Source organism: Ornithorhynchus anatinus, chromosome 19 (genome assembly GCF_004115215.2).
Source record: "Ornithorhynchus anatinus isolate Pmale09 chromosome 19, mOrnAna1.pri.v4, whole genome shotgun sequence".
Taxonomy (NCBI): Eukaryota; Metazoa; Chordata; class Mammalia; order Monotremata; family Ornithorhynchidae; genus Ornithorhynchus; species Ornithorhynchus anatinus.
This window is the reverse complement of record NC_041746.1, coordinates 10,348,663-10,367,828: the sequence shown is the minus strand read 5'-3', so window position 1 is coordinate 10,367,828 and position 19,166 is coordinate 10,348,663. Positions and strand designations below refer to the sequence as shown.

The 19,166-nt window shown below is 39.6% G+C and overlaps 1 protein-coding gene across 3 annotated transcripts in view; it reads left to right on the top strand.

Annotated features, from left to right (window-relative positions):
• KCTD3 (potassium channel tetramerization domain containing 3) overlaps positions 1–18,728 on the top strand; it is a 40,727-nt gene extending 21,999 nt beyond the window's left edge. For all 3 annotated transcript variants that reach the window (XM_029046879.2, XM_029046880.2, XM_007672361.2), the window contains exons 10-18: positions 4,991–5,106; positions 8,747–8,834; positions 9,321–9,437; positions 10,605–10,775; positions 12,815–12,970; positions 14,178–14,274; positions 16,371–16,555; positions 16,642–16,780; positions 17,277–18,728. In XM_029046879.2, coding sequence (XP_028902712.1) covers positions 4,991–5,106; positions 8,747–8,834; positions 9,321–9,437; positions 10,605–10,775; positions 12,815–12,970; positions 14,178–14,274; positions 16,371–16,555; positions 16,642–16,780; positions 17,277–17,844 — 1,637 coding nt within the window. In that variant the 3' untranslated portion in view covers positions 17,845–18,728. The remainder of the gene's footprint in view (positions 1–4,990; positions 5,107–8,746; positions 8,835–9,320; positions 9,438–10,604; positions 10,776–12,814; positions 12,971–14,177; positions 14,275–16,370; positions 16,556–16,641; positions 16,781–17,276) is intronic.
• Positions 18,729–19,166: the final 438 nt, after the last annotated feature.

Genomic DNA, 19,166 nt, shown 5'->3' with positions numbered 1-19,166 from the left:
CCACGTGGGACAACCTGATTACCTTGTATCTATCCCAGCGCTTAGAACAGTGCATGGCACATAGTAAGCACTTAACAAATGCCATTATTATGTCATTATAAGGAATATTGCAGACAGATTGTCCAAGCTCTGTCAAATTCAATCACTTGTCAAATTTTGCCAGTTTTTCCTCCTCTCTAACATTTCTTGGTTCCACTTCTCACCACCCAAACAGCTACCACTCTGATCCAAGTTTGTGCCTTATTCCAGTTAGCCTACTGTACCAGCCTCCTCATTGGCTGCCTCCAGCCTTTTCCACTCCTTCAGTCTAACATTACATACTGCTCTATGAATCATCTTGGTAGAATAGTATTCAGGATGTACCTCTCCACTCCTGAAAGCCTCCAAAGGCTCCCCATCACCCTCCATATCAAGCAAAAACTCTTCCCAGTTGACTTGTGACTCTCCACCAACTCTTCAATCATTTATATCGGCTGTACTCACATGCTACCCCCTGTTCACATCTGAAGTTTAGGCTTATTTTCCAACTGTAACGACCAACTCCCCTTCTTTCAACTTCTTGCTCACACCTTTCCTATATCCTCAACTCCTTCTCCCCACCCCTGTTCTTCAAATAGTACACATCCATGAAGTTAAGTTCCTGGTAATACGTGATCTGTGCCTCTAAAATGGAGAAAAATTCCAATGATTTGTCGAACTTTTTAGTAGGAGCTTGGGGCCTCTCAGTCATTCACTATAAAGGTGTTGAGGGCAGAGGCTATGTGCTGTGTCTAGAAAAAGTGCTCTCCACCCATAAGTGCACAATAAGTGCTATGGATTGATTGCTTTAATCCATCTTTGTCTCCATCCTAGACTGTGTAACCGGGTCAGCTGTTTCACCTAGTTTCAAAATACTTAATCTCCAATCCGTTCATCAGTCAAATAACCACCAACTCTTTCACTCATTTGCATCTACTTTTTGCTGTCTAATTTGTTACTTCTTGTTCTTTGTGTACAGTTGAGGCAGAGTTTAAAAGGTTCAGAGTTCTCAAGCACTCTAGGAATTAAATTTATGTGGTATGCAGTAGTGAAAGTAACACCTTGTGCCACCTTCTTAGATATGTTTTTGGGTCTATGATATTTAATTTTGAACTCCTCTAGAACTATGAACTTTTTTGGTGAAAAATTCTGTGACAAGTAGTGATGCATTTCATTATTTTCTGCACTTAAACTCTTTAAATCTATTGGGAGAAAACTTCATGAGGTTACATAAAGTCCTGTTGGTTGTCCATTTTTGAGGAACGCTACTAAACAAACGGAAAACAATACTTTGCTGTTTTTTCTTCCCCTGGTATAAAATACCCAAATAGCTTATGTCTGTGTATTGTGAGAGTATTAACGTGGTTTCCCTGGTTTGAAGTTGTGAATTCGTTTTTTGCATTCTCAGCAATGGAAATCAGACTTAATTTTTTTTTTCTGTTGATTAGTTATTTTAACAGGGTCAACAACTTAACTGTAAAGTTGAAGAAGTCCCTGCCCTCCCTTATCTTTTCCAGTTATTCTTAGAAACAAACAAGTTAATCTTACAGCTTTTGTGCTTTTTTGTGTGAAATTATTTCACTTTATTTTGAACTTTTCTAACAACTTAGAAATTTTTAAAACTTCCTATTTACTATTTATCTTTTGTTTCTAAGAAGCTGGATAATTTTACTTAACCTTAAATGTAATTTTTGAGGCAGGAAGCATTGTACTGTGCCAAATTGATAAATACTCATGAAATGAAAAGTTTTACAAGAATCTAGACAAACTCACGGTAAGTTACCAATGTCATTCATAGTACCTATAGACCCAATTCAATCATTTGAATAAATCTCTTTTTATATTAAATGAGAAGCAGCATAGCCTAGTAGATGGAGTATGGGTCCGGAAGACAGAAAGATCAGGGTTCTAATTCTGGCTCCGCCACTTGTCTGCTGCATGACCTTGGGTAAGTCATTTAACTTCTCTGTGCCTTAGTTACCTCAACTGTAAAATGAGGATTAAGACTGAGCTCCATTTGGGACGTGGACTGTGTCCAACCTAATTACATTGTATCTACCCCACTGCTTAGAACAGTGCCTGGCAAATAGTAAAGCACTTAATAAGTACCGTAAAAATGTGGAAAATAATTTTTAATAATTGTGAATTTGCCAAATGTTTTGTGCATTTCAATGAAACAGTTACTTACTGTAAATTGCAATTGCATAGCCTGTGTCGTTCGCAAATGATGTTTTAGCTCTGTCATAATAGGTAGGATAATGTAGCAGAATTTTGTTTCCTGTCCTGTATAAGAAACAATCCGTTGTTCCAAATACTTTTCAGAAACTGACAACACCATCCTGAGAAAATTGCGAGGCCTGGCATCTCCATGATAGAGCTTTCCCAGAGGCTGAGAACCCTTCAATTTTACTTACATAAGATACTGCGGCTGGATTGCTGCTATAAACAGTATTTTACCATAGGGGCCCCTTAAGGCAGGAACCTGTCATTACTTGTACCATCACCATCCCTGAGGATGACCGTCAAGATGCTTCAGCCTAAGCAGGAGTGACACTTTAAATTCCTTGAGACCATTCAAGCTGTCTCTCTTGATTTCCCTGAACCTCATCCTTCTCTGGAGTAATCAATTCTAGTTGTTGCCCTGTTTTCTTATTGCCTCTTTCCATAGGCCCTGTAATGCTAAGTGTTGCCCTAAAACTTGCTTAGCATCCTAATTAAGGCACTCAGATGTAACGAGTCCTGTTACTGATCGGAAAGTGAAACAAGTTCTTAACTGTGTGCTTTGAAATGACAAAATTTTCTTAGCCCACATGCCTTACTGATTCCATATAAATCTAGGATTTTCAGGGTATTGGTGTGTTTTAAAAAATCTGAGCCAGACTTTTACCTTTTGTCCAGGTTTAGTCCTTCAGCAATATTTATTGAGCACCTACTGTGTGTAGACCACTGTACTAAATGCTTGGGAGAGTATAAAAGAATTTGTAGAAACAGTCCCAGTCTCTAAGGAGTTTACGTTCCCACAGGGGAGACAGACCCTGAAATAATTTTTGGATAGGAGAAAAAAATGACGGGGCTGTCTAGGTGAGTTGGGTTTATTGCACATTGGGTGTATTGAATGTTTACTCTGTGCAGGGCACTGTACTGAGCATTTGAATAATCTATGTAAAATGAATACACAAATGCTACAAGAAGTTGTGAGGTCTCAACTGGTCAGGTAATCCATGTATTGAGGGGTGATAAAACCTGGGGCGAATAGAAACTAACCAGGTAAAACCTCTTAGAGATGATGTGATTTTTTTTTTTTTTTAGAAGGGTTTAATTGGAGGGGAGATCTGTTGGATGTGAGGGGAGAGGGAATTTCAGGTAGGGGACAGCGCATTGGCCAGGGATCACGGCAAGAGATTAGGAAGAGGTGTAGTGAATGAGTTAGCTTGGGAGGAGCAAAGAGCACAAGATGGGGTGTAGTGAGAAAAGGGTGAATTAGAAAGGAGAAAGTTGATTGCATGCAATAAAGCCCGTGGTTAGATGAGTCTGCTCCTTGTGGAGAATAATAATAATTATGGTATTTGGTTTATGGTTTATGTGAAGTAGAGAGGATTTAGCAGAATATTAGAAAAATGGTCCAGCAGGAGAATGAAGAGAATGAAGTGTGAACTGGAGGAGGAGGAGGAGGTGAGACTGGAGCCATGAAGATGAGGGAGGCAGCTGCTGCAATTGTTAACCTATGTTGCGACAAGTTAGGGACCAGCTTGGTGACAATTTCAATGGAGAGAAAGGGACAGATCCTGGAGATTCTGTGGAGGAAAAGCTGACTGGATTTAACAACAGAGTGAATATAGGAATTAAAAAAGAGGGAAGATTTGAGGCTAATGAGTGCTCTTGATGATTGGTAATGATTTGTGGAATACCATGAACCAGATTTTTTTCCAAGATTTTTACTTTTATTTTGCATTGCGGTTTCTTCCCATAACTGATATACATTTTTCAAGTAGTATGAACATTTCTGGATGCCACCATCCTCGACAAATAGTTGATTCATGATATTTCCACTGTGGGATCTGCTAGATGTAATTCTTGTAGCATGATTTTTTATGGAATATGGCATGATTTTTTATGGAATATGTCATATTTAATATCAGTTTGAACAATATTTAGGCATCTTTTGTGTGCAGAACACTTAACTAAATCCTTGGAGATTATATATATAAAAAAAAATCCCTACTTTCAAACTTACTCTCAGGAGTTTACACTCTAAAGGGCCAGACAGATTTAATTTACTTGTCTCTGTGAAATCCTTACATAATACACTGGATTTTTATACATGAGTCATTGCCCTCACAAGTAATGGAAATGATGCCAGTGTTTTGATATGAAGAGTATGTTACATTGTGAAATATAACTTTTAGTAGACTTTCAAGTGATGTATAATTTACATTTCCCCTGCCTTTTAGGATGTTATTTTAGGGGGAAAAAATATCCCAAACTTTATAACCACACTGTGTATACATTCTAAATCATTACAGTTTCTAAATGGAGAGAATGCATTTTATCACAGTGTAATTTGAATGTTTGAACATATTTTAACTTGGTATTGGGCTTTACAGTTTTAATACGATATACTGGTTCAACAGGGGCAAACATTCCTTGAACTCCCTCAAAATCTGCTCAAGGAATTCTAGACTGGTGGCAGGTCAGAATCTAATTTCAAAAGTGTTTCATAATGTTTTCTGTGTTTGTGTATGCATTGACAGATGAAGAACTAGTGTTCTTCAAATCTGCAGTGTCTTATATGAACCGAGGTTGAAGCACAATTTCCGAATCTTTTGTGAAAAATGTTTCCTTCATTCAGCCTTAATCAAAAGCTTAAAGCTATTTATGCAACCACAGGTGTAGCTCTAATACAAGTGAGATGTATTCTGTAGTTACAGATTTACTTTAAATCTAATCTCATCTGCTTTTGTCTTTTTTATAGGCGTGTTCAGTCTTGGAGTTCCTGTAGATGCCCTCTTCTTCATTGGTAATCAGCTGGTTGCTACGAGTCACACCGGAAAAGTGGGAGTCTGGAACGCAGTGACACAGCATTGGCAGGTTTGTTTACACTGAAGAATTTTTGACTCGTTACAGCAGACCTGAGACATTTCAAGGCCCTGTTTACCAGTTCTTTTTAGCAGGTCATAACTAATAATTGTGGTATTTGTTGAACATTACTATGTGCCAAGAACTGTACTAAGCCTTGGGGTATAATCAGATCGAACTCGGTCCCTCCGCAATATGGGAAAGATCTGATTGGTGACCCATTGTTAGAGCATTTTTCTAAGTTCTAACTGGGCTGTTTATTACACAGATTTTACCAGTGAGCTGTTTTGTTTACTGTATGCTCCTAAGTGCTTAGTACAATGCTTTGGAAACAGTGAACAGTAAACAAATACCATTGATTGTTTATTTAGGAGTCCTTTTTCCTACTGTGAGGTGTTGGAAAAACTCATTCTAGGTCATTCTCAACAGCATTTATTGCAGTCTTCTCATAGTGTCCTTACAGTAGGGGACCCAACACTAAGATAAGAAAGGACAAGTGAAGAGCAACCCAGGCACACACCTAGGAGCTCTCAAATTCTGCTCCCATAGTCCCTCTTGCCCCCTGCCAGATCCATTCGCTGTGCTCAACAAAATTGAAAAAATAACTCTGTTTTCATGTCCTGTTACTCCTTTCTCCCTCTCTCCCAATCAGTCTGTGATATTTACTGAGCATGTTATGTTCAGAACCCTACACTAAGCTCTTGGAGGGATTTAACAGAAGCAAAATAAATAAATAAAACAGAAATCTCCCTGAGGAAGGCAGACATCAATTCAGCTCCTAAAGAGCAGGGAATAGGTTCCTTGCTTCTTTTGCATTCTCCCAAATGCTTAATAGAGTTCTTAATCCTAATGAGAGAAGTCAAGGTATTTAAAGTAGATTGAGGAGCAAGCTCTGTAGATATGCTAGCTAAAACCATGTGATTGAACTACCTAAGTGGGCTTGGAGTGAGAAAGGTAGGGGTCTAAAGACAGCCTTGTAGGGCATCCACAGCTAGTTGGAAGAAGAGCCAGCGAAAGAGACTCAGTAGCCAAAGAGGGAAAAGGACACTTGAGTACTTTGTTGGCCAAATCAAATTCAGATAGCATTTTCAGGAGGAGGGAGTGGCTAACTCTGTTGAAGGTGTCTTAGAGGTCAAGGAGGATTAGGATAAAGTAATTGGTGACCTTGGAAAGTGTGGACTCTTTGAAGTGAAGGGAGGGAAAATCAAGATTGTCATGGGTCAAGAAGTTGATAAAAAAAAAATAAAGGCACAATACAACCTTCCTCTATTCTTATCTCCTTTCACCTTCTTTCATTCCTCTGCTTATTCTCAAGTTCAAACTCAGGGAGGTCTTTTTTCTCTTTGAAGAAAATGAGTACTTAACTGTTTTAAATTCTTCTCTGGTTTAAAATAGATAGCTGTGGTAGGAAGTGCATTTGTTCAAGGAAAATATTGGTTACTCTAGGGAACTTGTTTTTTAATAGAGCCGAAAAAAATTCCATATCTTTTGTGATCCTGAAACCGTCTTTCTTACCTACCCTGCAGGGAAGACACATTCTCTGGAGATATACTAATGTGTAAACTGACTATTTTTTTACTCAGTGCAGGGGTAACTGGAAAACCATATCTGACAATGGGAATGGATACATTTGTGGATTGCAGACAAGATTTGGGGAAAAGATGGGCATTCATGCAGGAAGCCTGCCTTGTAATGTAGCCGGATGAATGTCTGTGTGGTACAAGGCAGAGGTAGTGAGTAATGAATTCCAAAAGTCTATTTTGCAAATGTCAAAAGGCAGAGCTGACCCGAAGCCGACCTCTATGGCTGCCACAACACACTGGCTGAATAAGTTCTGATCTGGCCCTAAAGCAACAATTCTGCCAGTGAATAACACTGAGAAAGTGTAAAGAGACAGTCATTGTAGCACAGTATAGTACTTTAGCAGGGTAGTGGAGGTTGTTGTACTGTTTATCTCAAAAAGAAGTAAACTGAGATTTTTAGAAAAGGTTTTTTGACATTAAGGCTTTTGTAGTCAATTATAAAAGCTTTTTTTTTCAATTAAATGAGGACACTTCATGATTAGAATAAAGTTTTATTAAAATGATATAAAGGCTTTTTTAGGAAAAAGATCTTTCCCCTTCAGCTTTATCTTGCTCATCCTTTTCTTTTCTACTCCAAAAGTGTGTCTTATGCTTTTAGTAGGCTTTGCCAACTACATACTCTGTCTCCCCTTCTAGACTGTGAGCTTGTTGTGGACAGGGAATGTGTCTATTGGTTGTTATTGTATTCTCCCAAGTGCTTAGTACGATGATTTTTACTCAGTAAGCGCTCAATAAATATGAATGAATTTTGTATTGTCTCATCTGACCTTCACCCATATCAATTCAAGCTTCAGTTTTTGTTCCAAATAGCTGTATTTGGTATTAGCTATACCTGGCATTTTAGGACTGGCCTTGGGCTATTTATTAAATACCATGTTGACTCTCTTCAGTTACTTTCGGTAGCCCAAATTGGTAGGTCTTGACTATGGCTTTCATTGTATTTGGTGGATTGTTTTTCTACTCTGATTTATAGTTCATGTGCTCAGACATTAACTTAACCTTGAGCCAGCAGGAGAGTGGATCATTCTCCTTGAGAGGGCTGAGGGTGAGATTTAAATCTAAACTGAAGCTGGGTCTGATTGAAGCATAATAGTTCTGTCATTATCAGTGGAATTTATTGAGTGCTTATTGTTTGCAGAACACTGTACTAAGCACTTGGGGAGATTACAGTTCAACAGAGTTGATGGACATGTTCCATGCCTTCAATGAGCTTGCTGTCTATATAATGAGCTTACAGTCTAGTTCATCCATTTAGTCATATTTATTGAGCACTTACTGAGTGCAGAGCACTATACTAAGCACTTGAGAAGTACAATTCAGCAACAAATAGAGGCAATCCCTGCACACAGTCTAGAAGGGTGGAGGGGGAACACTAGTTCAGTGTCTAGTTCATTACTTAGAAAGTGAGCCCATGTGGTAGAGGAGCTTTTGTCCAAACTGATTAACTTATATCTACCCCAGTGGTTAGAAGAGTGCTCGACATGTAGTAAGCACTTGATAAATGCCATTATTATTGTTAAGGTTTCCTGGTAGTCTCATTCAAAAAGATGGTCCTTGTTGGGCGAAATTGAGGTGGCAAGTGCAAATTTCTGGGGTACATGTCAGGAACAGGAGAAGTAGTTGCAGGAGTAAAGAGGCTAGAAAGTTAGGTTATTTCAATTGCAGGCTTAAAAATCCTAAGAGCTAATCTCCTTTATAGAATCACTATGCAACCCCTAAAATGGCCCTTGGTCCACATGCTGCACGGTTGTGATTTAAAAATAGATGATCCTTTTTTTAAGTTTATTTATGTTGCTCAGTGCACAGAAAAGTTCTTTGTAATCTGTTTCAGAATCATATAGTTTGTAAAGACTTTTCAAAATATCCCCAGGAAGACACCTTGTTTGCTAGCTGAATAAATAGGTCGGTATTACTTAGTCTTGAATTCCTATTTGTGCTTTCTACGTTATTCAGACATTTGAATAGAGCCCTCTTGTGTTTCACACAGTCAAAATTGTGGAAAACTGAGGATGAGGAAAACGTCAATTGCAAAAGGCAAAATTCTAATAATAATTCTAATCACCCATCAGGTTCAAGATGTTGTCCCTATAACTAGCTATGACACTGCTGGATCTTTCCTGCTGCTGGGCTGTAACAATGGATCCATATATTACATAGGTAAGCACAATGAAGTCTAAATGATATAGTTCTGCTTTCAGAAAGAATATCTTTTCAGTAGATACATTAGTTCCTGCAGTACTTGTTGGAAGTGCATGCTTCGCCGTGGTATGCCTAAAGACGTAGGCCCGGTCACAAGAACTATGCACCCTCTCACATAGATGTGGATACAGTCATAGGGAGAAAAGTGGGTTCCGCTGTGCCGATGCATTTGGTTCCCTAGGAGTAACTCCAATGTGGTTGCTGTGGCTGACCACCAGAGCCAGCACCAAGATAGCAGTGATGATCCCCAATCCTCTACCTCCATCCTCCCTCCCACCTTTCCCCAGACCACTTTCATGGCTGTCCCTTTTCTCCAGTCCTTCGCAGCCACTTGTGGCTTGGAATCCATTTCTGAGCCAACAGAGGAGTTGCAGATGTGGTGACAAAGTTGATGACCAGACTATTCATTTGTACACATGGAATTTAATATATTTTCTTCCCTAGATATGCAGAAATTTCCTTTGCGAATGAAGGACAATGATCTACTGGTAACTGAACTTTATCATGATCCCTCAAATGATGCTATTACTGCCCTGAGTGTCTACCTCACACCCAAAACAAGTCAGTATGTGATGGAATGGTTGTAATTTTTAAAGTAAAAGCATATTTTTGTTTTGGAAAAGAACAGTTCACTCAGCACAATTTCTGCTGCTAGTCAATGCACGTTGACTCCTTTGTTTTAAAAGAATCATTTTCCAGGAATCCTGATACTTAGATATTGTGCTTAAATAAGAACTTTGGGGATGAAATATGTTTGATAAAGGAGGGATAAGATGTTACAGTTACACTTACAATAGTAATTATGGTATTTGTTAAGTGCTTACTATGTGCCAGGCACTGTTCTAGGTATCAGGGTACATATAAGTTAATCAGCTAGAAATACTGTTCCTGCCCCATATAGGGCTCACAGTTTAAGTAGGAGGGAGAACAGGTTTTAAATTCCCATTTTGCATATCAAGAAACTGAGCCATAGAGAGGTTAAGTGATTTTTCCAAAGGTCATATAGCGGACAAATGGTGCATCCAGGTTAGGAACCCAGGTCCTCTGAACACCCAGGCCTGTGCTCTTTCCACTAGGGCATGCTGCTTCTCAGACTTCAGAATGAATCAACTGTAAGCTGACTAGGTCCTGGATCTGTTCAAAATGTAGTACCTTATTTCACTGAGATTGACTGATTGGAAGTGTACTCATGTGATGAAGAGCACATGAACATGTGGAAGTAAACATAAAATACATCCACAGTGTTACTTCTGTTAATAAATTTATAAGTTCTAACTGATTAACCTTCCTGATAAAATTGCTTACATGCAGATAATAGTTTGAATGAATAGTTATGAGGTGGTATTGTTTTAGGAGTAGTAAGCTGCTTTAGTGGCAGGTTAGCATTGAAGTAAATATAACCATGTACATACCTGCAAATGCTAGGAGTGTTCCAAGATGGCTCCAGAGAAGTCAAACCCCCCCCCCCCCCCATTATACTCCACCAAAGCCTCAGGCTCCTTGAGATCGTACAGTTAAGGAATAACCTAGAATTGGGCAGCACCCAAGCAGCGCTTCTGCCTCTGCTTCTGCCAACCCCTGGACCCCTTGACAATTCAGTCATGGTGAGGCTGGAACCGAATCATACCAGCTTCTGTTGGAGGATTGTGGGGACTAAGCCTCAGTGTATTGTCCCGTGTATTATCCTCTCATTCAGAATACCATATCTCAACTTTTACTCTTTTTTAGGTGTAAGTGGTAACTGGATTGAGATCGCCTATGGCACCAGTTCTGGAGCAGTGAGAGTTATTGTGCAACACCCAGAGACAGTTGGATCTGGTCCTCAGCTTTTCCAGACATTCACAGTTCACCGAAGTCCTGTTACAAAGATCATGCTGTCAGAGAAACACCTTGTATCTGGTACAGTAATTTTGTTAGTTGGAATGTTTTTTCTTGAAAGGTTTTTTGACTTTACTTCTAGCATTTATTATTCATTAGGTACTGTAAACTGCCAACTCCTTATAGGCAGGGATTATGCCTACCAACTGATTTGTATTCTTTCAAGTGCTTAGTATGGTGCTCTGAATGTAGCAAGCACTCACTGTTTACTAATGATTGAACCTGGTCATCTTTTTTTTTTACGTAGTATTCCTGAGTTCAAATACATTGAAGCACATAGAAAAGTTTGTCTGAGGGATTAAAGGGTGTTTATACCAAACAAATATCAAGAGTTTCTTATAAGTGTATTAGGCCTCTGCTACTTCAACAGTACAGTTAAATTTACCATTTACTGCAAGTATTAGCAACAGTTGTTTTTCAGCACTTAATGTACGTTTTGAATTGAGCCAACACAAAACATTTTCAAATTTACAGCACGTCAGTTTTGATTTTACAGCATTTGCCTCCATTGTGGCACCAGCTCTGGGGTCCTGGGCAATTCAGGAGGTGTCTCGATCAATCAGTCGTATTTATTGAGCTCTTACTGTGTCCAGAGCATAGTTCTGAGAACTGCAGGGAAATGGGGAAGCCCTTTTAAAAGTCACAGTGCAGGGCAAGGAGTAATGTTTAAAGAAGAAGGCGTGGTGGGGAGAAGGCATTACCTGATTGCCAGTTGGAATCACCAGGGAGGGGTCAGAGTGTCCACTGTAGCTATATTATTCAATCTGATGGACTGCATATGTATTTCTGGATTAATTCGGAGAATAAAGGGCTATCAGACCCTGTTTTAAGGCCCCATTCCTGATTTATAAAATTTATTCCTATTAAAAAATTGCTTCTGATATATGCAGTTTTCAGTCATAAATCTGAGCTGGACTGTCTGTGTATTAATAGTAGGACTCACTCTTATCAGTTAACCAATTAATGTTCTACATTATTTTCTTTGGAATTTTTCAAGGGTGTAGGTTAAACAATGAGAACTCTCTTGTGCATAGTTAGGGTCTTGTTACATATTTGCTTCAATTCACCCTCCCATGATTTTTGCCAGTTGTTGCAGGCCAGAGCTGGGACTTGCAAGTTCAGATGGGCTTCTACTGCATGTTTTTAGCAAAAGGTGAATTTGAAGCTTATTGCACAAAATTAATAGGCAGTTTCTTTGAGGGTAAAAGATTTCAGATTTGTTAAAGATGGCTTTCAGAGTGTTGATGTTATTGGTTTTTTTTTTTTAAAAAAAAACAAAACTATTTTAGTTCTGACTTACTTTGACCCATTCACAGTTTAATAGCTATTCAATTTGAAAACTTAAGGCCATCTCACTCAATGAACTTTTGAGTAAATCCCTCAACAAAAATACTGTTCTTATTAAATAGCTCATTATTTGGTTTTATGCAAGTCTTACAGCGTGATCCCAATAGTTTATTTTCCTTGACAATTTCCATAAATTGGATGCCAGTATTTCCAGTTTTGACAAGTGTTCCTCACTGCCAGTACTTCTTGACAACAGCAGCAGTGACCAAGGCTCTTATGAACACTTGGCCAAATGACTAGAGGCGATGTGCAGAAATGGAAAAATGTAAAACAAGCCAATAGCTTGATATGAAGCAAACTTAACAAGAGAAACCAGAGATTTGCAAAGTCTATGAACAGAACTTCTCTAGCCACTCTCTTTTCCCATCTCCACTTCCTGAGACTGTTTTTAGAACGGCCTCCATATTTGCTTACTAAACCTTCCAGCTTTATGGTAAATCAAAGCATACTTCTACAAAAAAACAAAGCTTTGGACTTGATTAGCTTCCAAATTAAGTGCTTTTCACAGGGAAGGCAAAATATAAATAACCACACATCCCAGTTCTTTGGCAAAAATTAGGATTTGATCAATTACATTATTTTAAGTCAATCAAAATAAAGTTAATTTAAAAATTGTGCAAGATGTATTTAACTTTTGCCGTATCTTACATATTTACATATAATAATTATGGTATTTGTTAAGCTCTTACTATGTGCTTCTCAACCTTTTCTAGTCTGTGCAGATAATAATCATGTCCGGACATGGACAGTAACACGATTCAGAGGTATGATTTCCACTCAGCCAGGATCTACTCCTTTAGCATCTTTCAAGATACTGTCTTTGGAGGAAACGGAGAGCCATGGTAGCTATTCTTCGGGAAATGACATAGGTGGGTGAAATATTTTCCAGAGCAGTAACCAAACTGTGAGGTCTGAGGGAGCGTATATTATCAGCAGAATGCCTGTTTCCCATTTTTTATATTTTTTCCAATCCAGTAACTTTGAAAATAGGGCTTGATGACATTTTTCTGGTGTGTTTTTACTCCTCTTGTGGAAATTATTCAGAGGCAGAAAATCTTTATGGATGGCTAAGTAATTTTGGCAGTACACCCTTGTCGAAGTACAGTTGTAGTCTTAAAAGCTAAGCAGTCCATTAAAAGCATTTTCAAGTTGGCATCTTCCATTGCTAGTTATTTATTTACTGAAGACATCCAAGTTAGGGGGCCAGCTTTTTTCATATATAACAAATCAGTATGATACCATCGGAAGGGTAAGCCATGTAAAAGGTGTGCCGCATATCTCTGCTCAGCAGTTACTCGTTTATGTCTGCTTTGACCAAACCATATATAGTGGAAGTTTGATTTGTCTCTCCATCCATCTTCTGAACAGAAACTGTCAGATTGTTTTCCCTGAGGACCCATTTGAGGGAAACTTACAGTAGTGGTGCAGGGGGCCTCTCACCAGGTTTAGAACATGTCCGTAGCACCTATTGGCTAACTAATGTTCCTTTTTGGATCACTTTTTTTTTAATCCATGAGGATTTTATAGCACTGATGTAAAATGTGGAAGAATGCATTAGAATTGATTTGCCTGAGGCTAATGGAATTGTCTCCATTTGTAGTACGCTTCTGGTAAAGAGGTCTTAGCATTTTTGTAATGACAGTATCCTTCCCGTATAACAGCATTAGTTAAACCACAGATTTGGTTGTATTGAAAGCAGGATGGGGCCCAGCAGAGGGAATGGGAAGGTCCCTGGACTTTATTGCAGAGTCATAAAAGGGGCTTGGACATCCATCCCTTCTCTTCTTTGGTGCCTTATTTTCTCAGCTACTGGGAACCTCTTTTAGCCCAACTTCAGGGCTAAAGGGAGGAAGGGAGCTCCCCCGCATTCCACACCAGTTGCCAAAGTGGTTTGCAAGGTGATAACTGGGATGTGCACAGTCCACCCCTTCCTTTCCTTATCACCCCTCTTCTGAACTGCAGCGGAGCTATTTGTAGCAGACCTCTTGGCCAAAGACACAATAGAGGTTTGCTTCTCAGTACTTTGTTTGGGTTTTACTATCCTCTTCCCCCCCGCCCCCCCCAATCTAATTACAGGGCCATTTGGAGAGAGGGATGATCAACAGGTGTTTATCCAGAAAGTGGTTCCCGTCACTAACAAACTCTTTGTGAGACTGTCATCAACTGGGAAAAGGTATGTTGGCTACAGTCTGGTCTGACTCTACTACCTGGCATAAGTAAAATAGACTGCACTTTTTTTCCCCACATGTTCTCAATATTATACAGTTGGGGTCTGCAGAATTTGCTGAGAGAAAAGCAACAGATTGGTCCATTCTCTAATGTCCTTTGGTTCTATGCTTTGTAGAGCTAAATTAGCCTTGCTGGAATTCTCTAACACTGCAGGAAAGCTAGGTAGGTCAACAAAATTCACTGTAACTGGGTTACACAGGGGAAGCAGCGTGGCTCAGTGCAAAGAGTACGGGCTTGGGACTCAGAGGTCATAGGTTCGAATCCCGACTCTGCCACTTGTCAGCTGGGTGACCGTGGGTAAGTCACCTAACTTCTCTGTGCCTCATTTACCTCATCTGTAAAATGGGGATTAAGACTGTGAGCCTCACGCAGGACAACCTGGTTACCCTGTATCTACCCCAGCGCTGAGAACAGTGCTCTGCACGTAGTAAGCGTGTAACAAATACCAACATTATTATTATTACACTTGTACCATGATCTTCCAAGAGCCCTCTTGATTGTTTTAGTTATTAAACAAGTGGGTTCAGGTAAAGTAATGTTTGTTGAATGACAGTCCAGGAGAAAGGGATAGATATTTTATGATGTAATTGTTAATACTGCAATTTTAATAGTGCTCTATTAATCAGTCTGTAATATCTGCTCTCTTATTGCTTAATCTTATAATGACTAAAATTTCTTAAGATAATCAATTTTCTTTGCTTCAAAGTTCATTACATTCAGTCAAAAGCAACTGCAAAAGGAATTAATCAAGAGGCTACTTTTTTTTCTCTACACACCTAAACTACCCATTTGACAGCTTGTTTATTTTTTAAGAAAACAGCATTAGAAGCCTGTAATGTGGCTGGAGGCCAAATTATTGTCCCAATAAATATTATAAATCACTGTGATTTAATGTGCTGTACATATTTAGTGAAGAAGCTGCCAAATGCTTATTAAAATTGGTGTCACATTAGAATAAATTCTAACAAAGCAATAACTCAAATCCCTGTTCAATTCCTGTTATTGAGAGTGACACCAGCGTGTGGTAATCAACTTGGCCTTCTTCATCAAACACAATTAAATCACAATTTCTCATTTATGATGCTCCAATAATATCTCTAACATTCCTTTGGAGAAAATGAGGCCAGTTCCTTCCAAATGAAAAACTTGTTTGTTTTCAGGGCCATTAAACTGAAGCTATATTTTAACATGAGTGTAATACAGATTTTAGACCTAGGGATAACTAAAATTCACAGTCGTACGAGGTTGAATCTTAGCTTGGCATGTACTGCCCAAGCTCAATCTTTTATGTGTTGCTTTTTAAAGCTATACATTAGTGAATGTCAAAACAAGAGAGATTTTGAATCGTATTTTAACATGCAGGATTTAAGAATACTTTCAGCACAGATATTAAGGAATTGTAATATTTTTTAAATTTTTATCTGGGTAGCCTTACATAGTAGCATATATATTTTTAAGCATGGGAGCCCTCCAAGGACCATCTGAGGAAGAAAAGTAAATGAATATGCTTAAGTGAGTTACCTCAGCTCTTCAGGTGGATTCAGGTCTTCATTTTCAGCTGACCTGGAGCTGCCCTAGAGGTGGAGGGGACACTGGTACAGAAAACGTCATCCTAATATAAGAGGCAATGGTAGGAATTCATAAGGTGGAACTCTTACCTCTGACCCTGGATTGAGGCAGAGAATCCTGGGGACAAACAAGGTGGTAATAGAAATTATCATTTAAGTATTAACTCTCACTCCCTCCATTCATGTAAAATTTCTCAGCATTCATACCTAATTGATGCTCCATTTATTAAATAAGGTGATTTTTCTACAGCTTTTGGTGGTATTGCATTGTGATATACTTTGAGAGGCTGGAATGCAGTTGGCATTTTTATTATATTCAATGTATCTGACATTTTAGAGTGGAAGGCTACGAAACTGACTCATTATAGTTACTAGTCTAAGCAAATGAAAAGAAACACCAACAAATTCTTCTCTGAACCACTGTGTGTGTCTCTGTATCCCCATAAACTCCGGTTGTACTACTGTCTTGCAGAATTTGTGAGATCCAGGCTGTGGATTGTACCACCATCTCCTCCTTCACTGTGCGAGAGTGCGAAGGATCCAGTCGGATGGGCTCGAGGCCACGCCGCTACCTCTTCACTGGCCACGCCAACGGCAGCATCCAAATGTGGGATCTGACCACAGCAATGGATATGGTTAACAAGAGTGAAGAGAAGGGTAGGTGGCCTCAGATAGAGATGCTTCTCTGGTATTGAGATGCCTGAGTAAGAGCAGGCCATGACCACCTGCTCTTTTTCCCCAAGATGTAGGAGGTCCGACTGAGGAGGAGCTACTGAAATTGTTGGATCAGTGTGACCTGAGCACTTCCCGTTGTGCCACTCCCAACATCAGCCCCGCCACCTCGGTAGTCCAACACAGCCGCCTCCGGGAGTCCAACTCTAGGTAGGAGACGTGTCTGCTATGCGGGCAGAATAGCTTTGGAGTTTTTGATTTGGACAAAATAGTCCCCTCTCCCCCCACATGAATATAGGCATGACTGTCTATCCTCAAAAGATGTTCATACATTTAATGAGCATGTTTTCTCAATTTATATACAAGTGGACTTTCCTCCTACTCTTCGTATCAACCTTGGTCCACTCAGATGGCCATTGTATTTTCGTGGACTTAGAATTCCTGAAGCCACTGTTCCCAGCAATCTCTTAAATTGTATCCCAGGGGAGGTAGTATTTTACAGAATATTAGCTTAGACTGAATTGGGGGGGGGGGGGGTCAACTAGGAAATTTGGAAAACTCCTTTATACAGAGTCTAACTCTAGACTAGCTGTGGAGAGGAAAAAAATTATCTGCTCAGTCCTTTTCAAAATCTCAACTAGACAGTTGAATTATTTGGCTTAATCAGTGGAGATAGCTAAAATACGATTTACCCACTACTTTTCAGCCTTCAGCTTCAACACCACGAAACCATCCATGAACCAGCAGCGTCGTACGGCTCTGTGAGGCCCTATAGAGAGAGCCCTTTGTTAGCAAGGGCTCGGCGAACTGAGAGCTTCCATAGTTACAAAGACTTCCAGACTTTTCACTTAAATAAAAACGGGATGGAAAAACCAGTCCCTGAAAATGACAGCGTGGGTCCTGTTGAAACAGAAGTGAAGTGGCCCACAGGTGAGTGCAATGTTGCCGACAGAAAGGGCCCAGCAGCAGAAGCCAAAGCACCCAAAGAGCCAGACGGTGGAGCAGAGGTTCCAAGAATAGTCGAGGGCTCATCAGACGCCAAGAAGAGGGGCTCAGAGGAGGAGTATGACAACAAAGGAGAAATGAAGAAGAAAGGTGGGTTTGAGGGAACCGGGTTCCTGGGAAGAAAGAAAGTCCCTCATTTGGCATCATCGCCAAGCACTTCGGACACGGGGCCCGACTCACCCGGTACTGCCTCCCCGTCACCGACCAAGACGGCTCCCTCTCCCCGGCATAAGAAGAGCGATTCTTCCTGCCAAGAGTACAGCTTGTGAAAAACCTTTCCACACAGGGCATGTGTTTCCATGCAAACTCACAACTGGATTTCAGTGCTGTTGACTTTTTCTCCACAGTGCTCCACTTTAAAACGGGCTCCGTTTCAATGTCTTGTTCACAGAAGGAATTAACTGGATTAAGGTGCACAGGTAAACATATCTTTTCATATCGCCTGAAAACTCTTCAGGTTTTCCAGCACAACTCACAGGGCCATTTTAGAAGTAGTAACCCACTTGGATGTTTAGCTGTGTATTAAGGAAGGGAAATAAACACCCATTCCTCTTCCCCCTTGCCTTTTCGGTGTTGTTCGTAAGTCTCCCGGGTCCACTCTGTTCTGCCAGGGATTCACTTATCCTTTTTGAGATCCTTGGGCAAAGGTGCTCCACATTAATGTCATTAATCTAATGATCAAACATTTGTGACATAGTGATACAGTCCCTCATGAACTATTGTGAAAGCTTTTTTCTAGTGGGTCATTTTCTGATTCTCAAGGTTCATTCATTTGATTGTATTTATTGAGCCCTTACTGTGTGCAAAGCACTGTATTAAGTGCTTAATGTTTGGGACCCTTCCCGTTAAACACCCTCTATATTAAATGTCATTCATCCATGTAGTAATTTACAATGACTTGGAACTTCTTACTTTAGCACAACAACCCTCTCTTCTCAGTTTGGATCAGATTGAAAAACAAACCGCACTTGTTTGAGTTGTTTAAAAAGACACCCTATTTTTTCAGTATTAATATGTTCAATATATTTTGTATGTGGTAAATTTGCTAATTTTGAGGCTGTGATTCTGAATGTTTGGCTCTCGCTTTTGGTTGCTGTAAAAATATTATTTTGCATATATTTGTCCTAAAATTAAAATGCAAAAGGAATGGTAATTGTTGCTTGTGGGACTTTTTTTTGATAATGGTGAGTTGGTTTCAGGCAATTCTCACCACAAACTAAAATGCATAAAAGGATTCAACATTTGTTACTGAACACTGTGGCTTGAGAGTTTGGTTACCTATCAGAGAATTTATTCTGAGCGCCAGCATTTTCCATTCTCTTTAGCACTTCTACCAGAGGGCGGGTAGAAGACAAACTAATAACAGAAAGCCAGCAGTATGTGGATTTTAATTATCTAGATAATCAAAATTCACTTTAGTCTAATAAGGAAATTCTTACATCCTTCCAGCAGATGTGAACAAAACCAGGTGGGTATATAAGGAAAGAATTTTCTTCACTTTAGGAATCACCCCACTCGAAACAAAATTCACTGTTCCTGGAACCTGCAAGCACTTTCATTTCCAGCAGAATCATTGGGCTGGAAGGAGGAA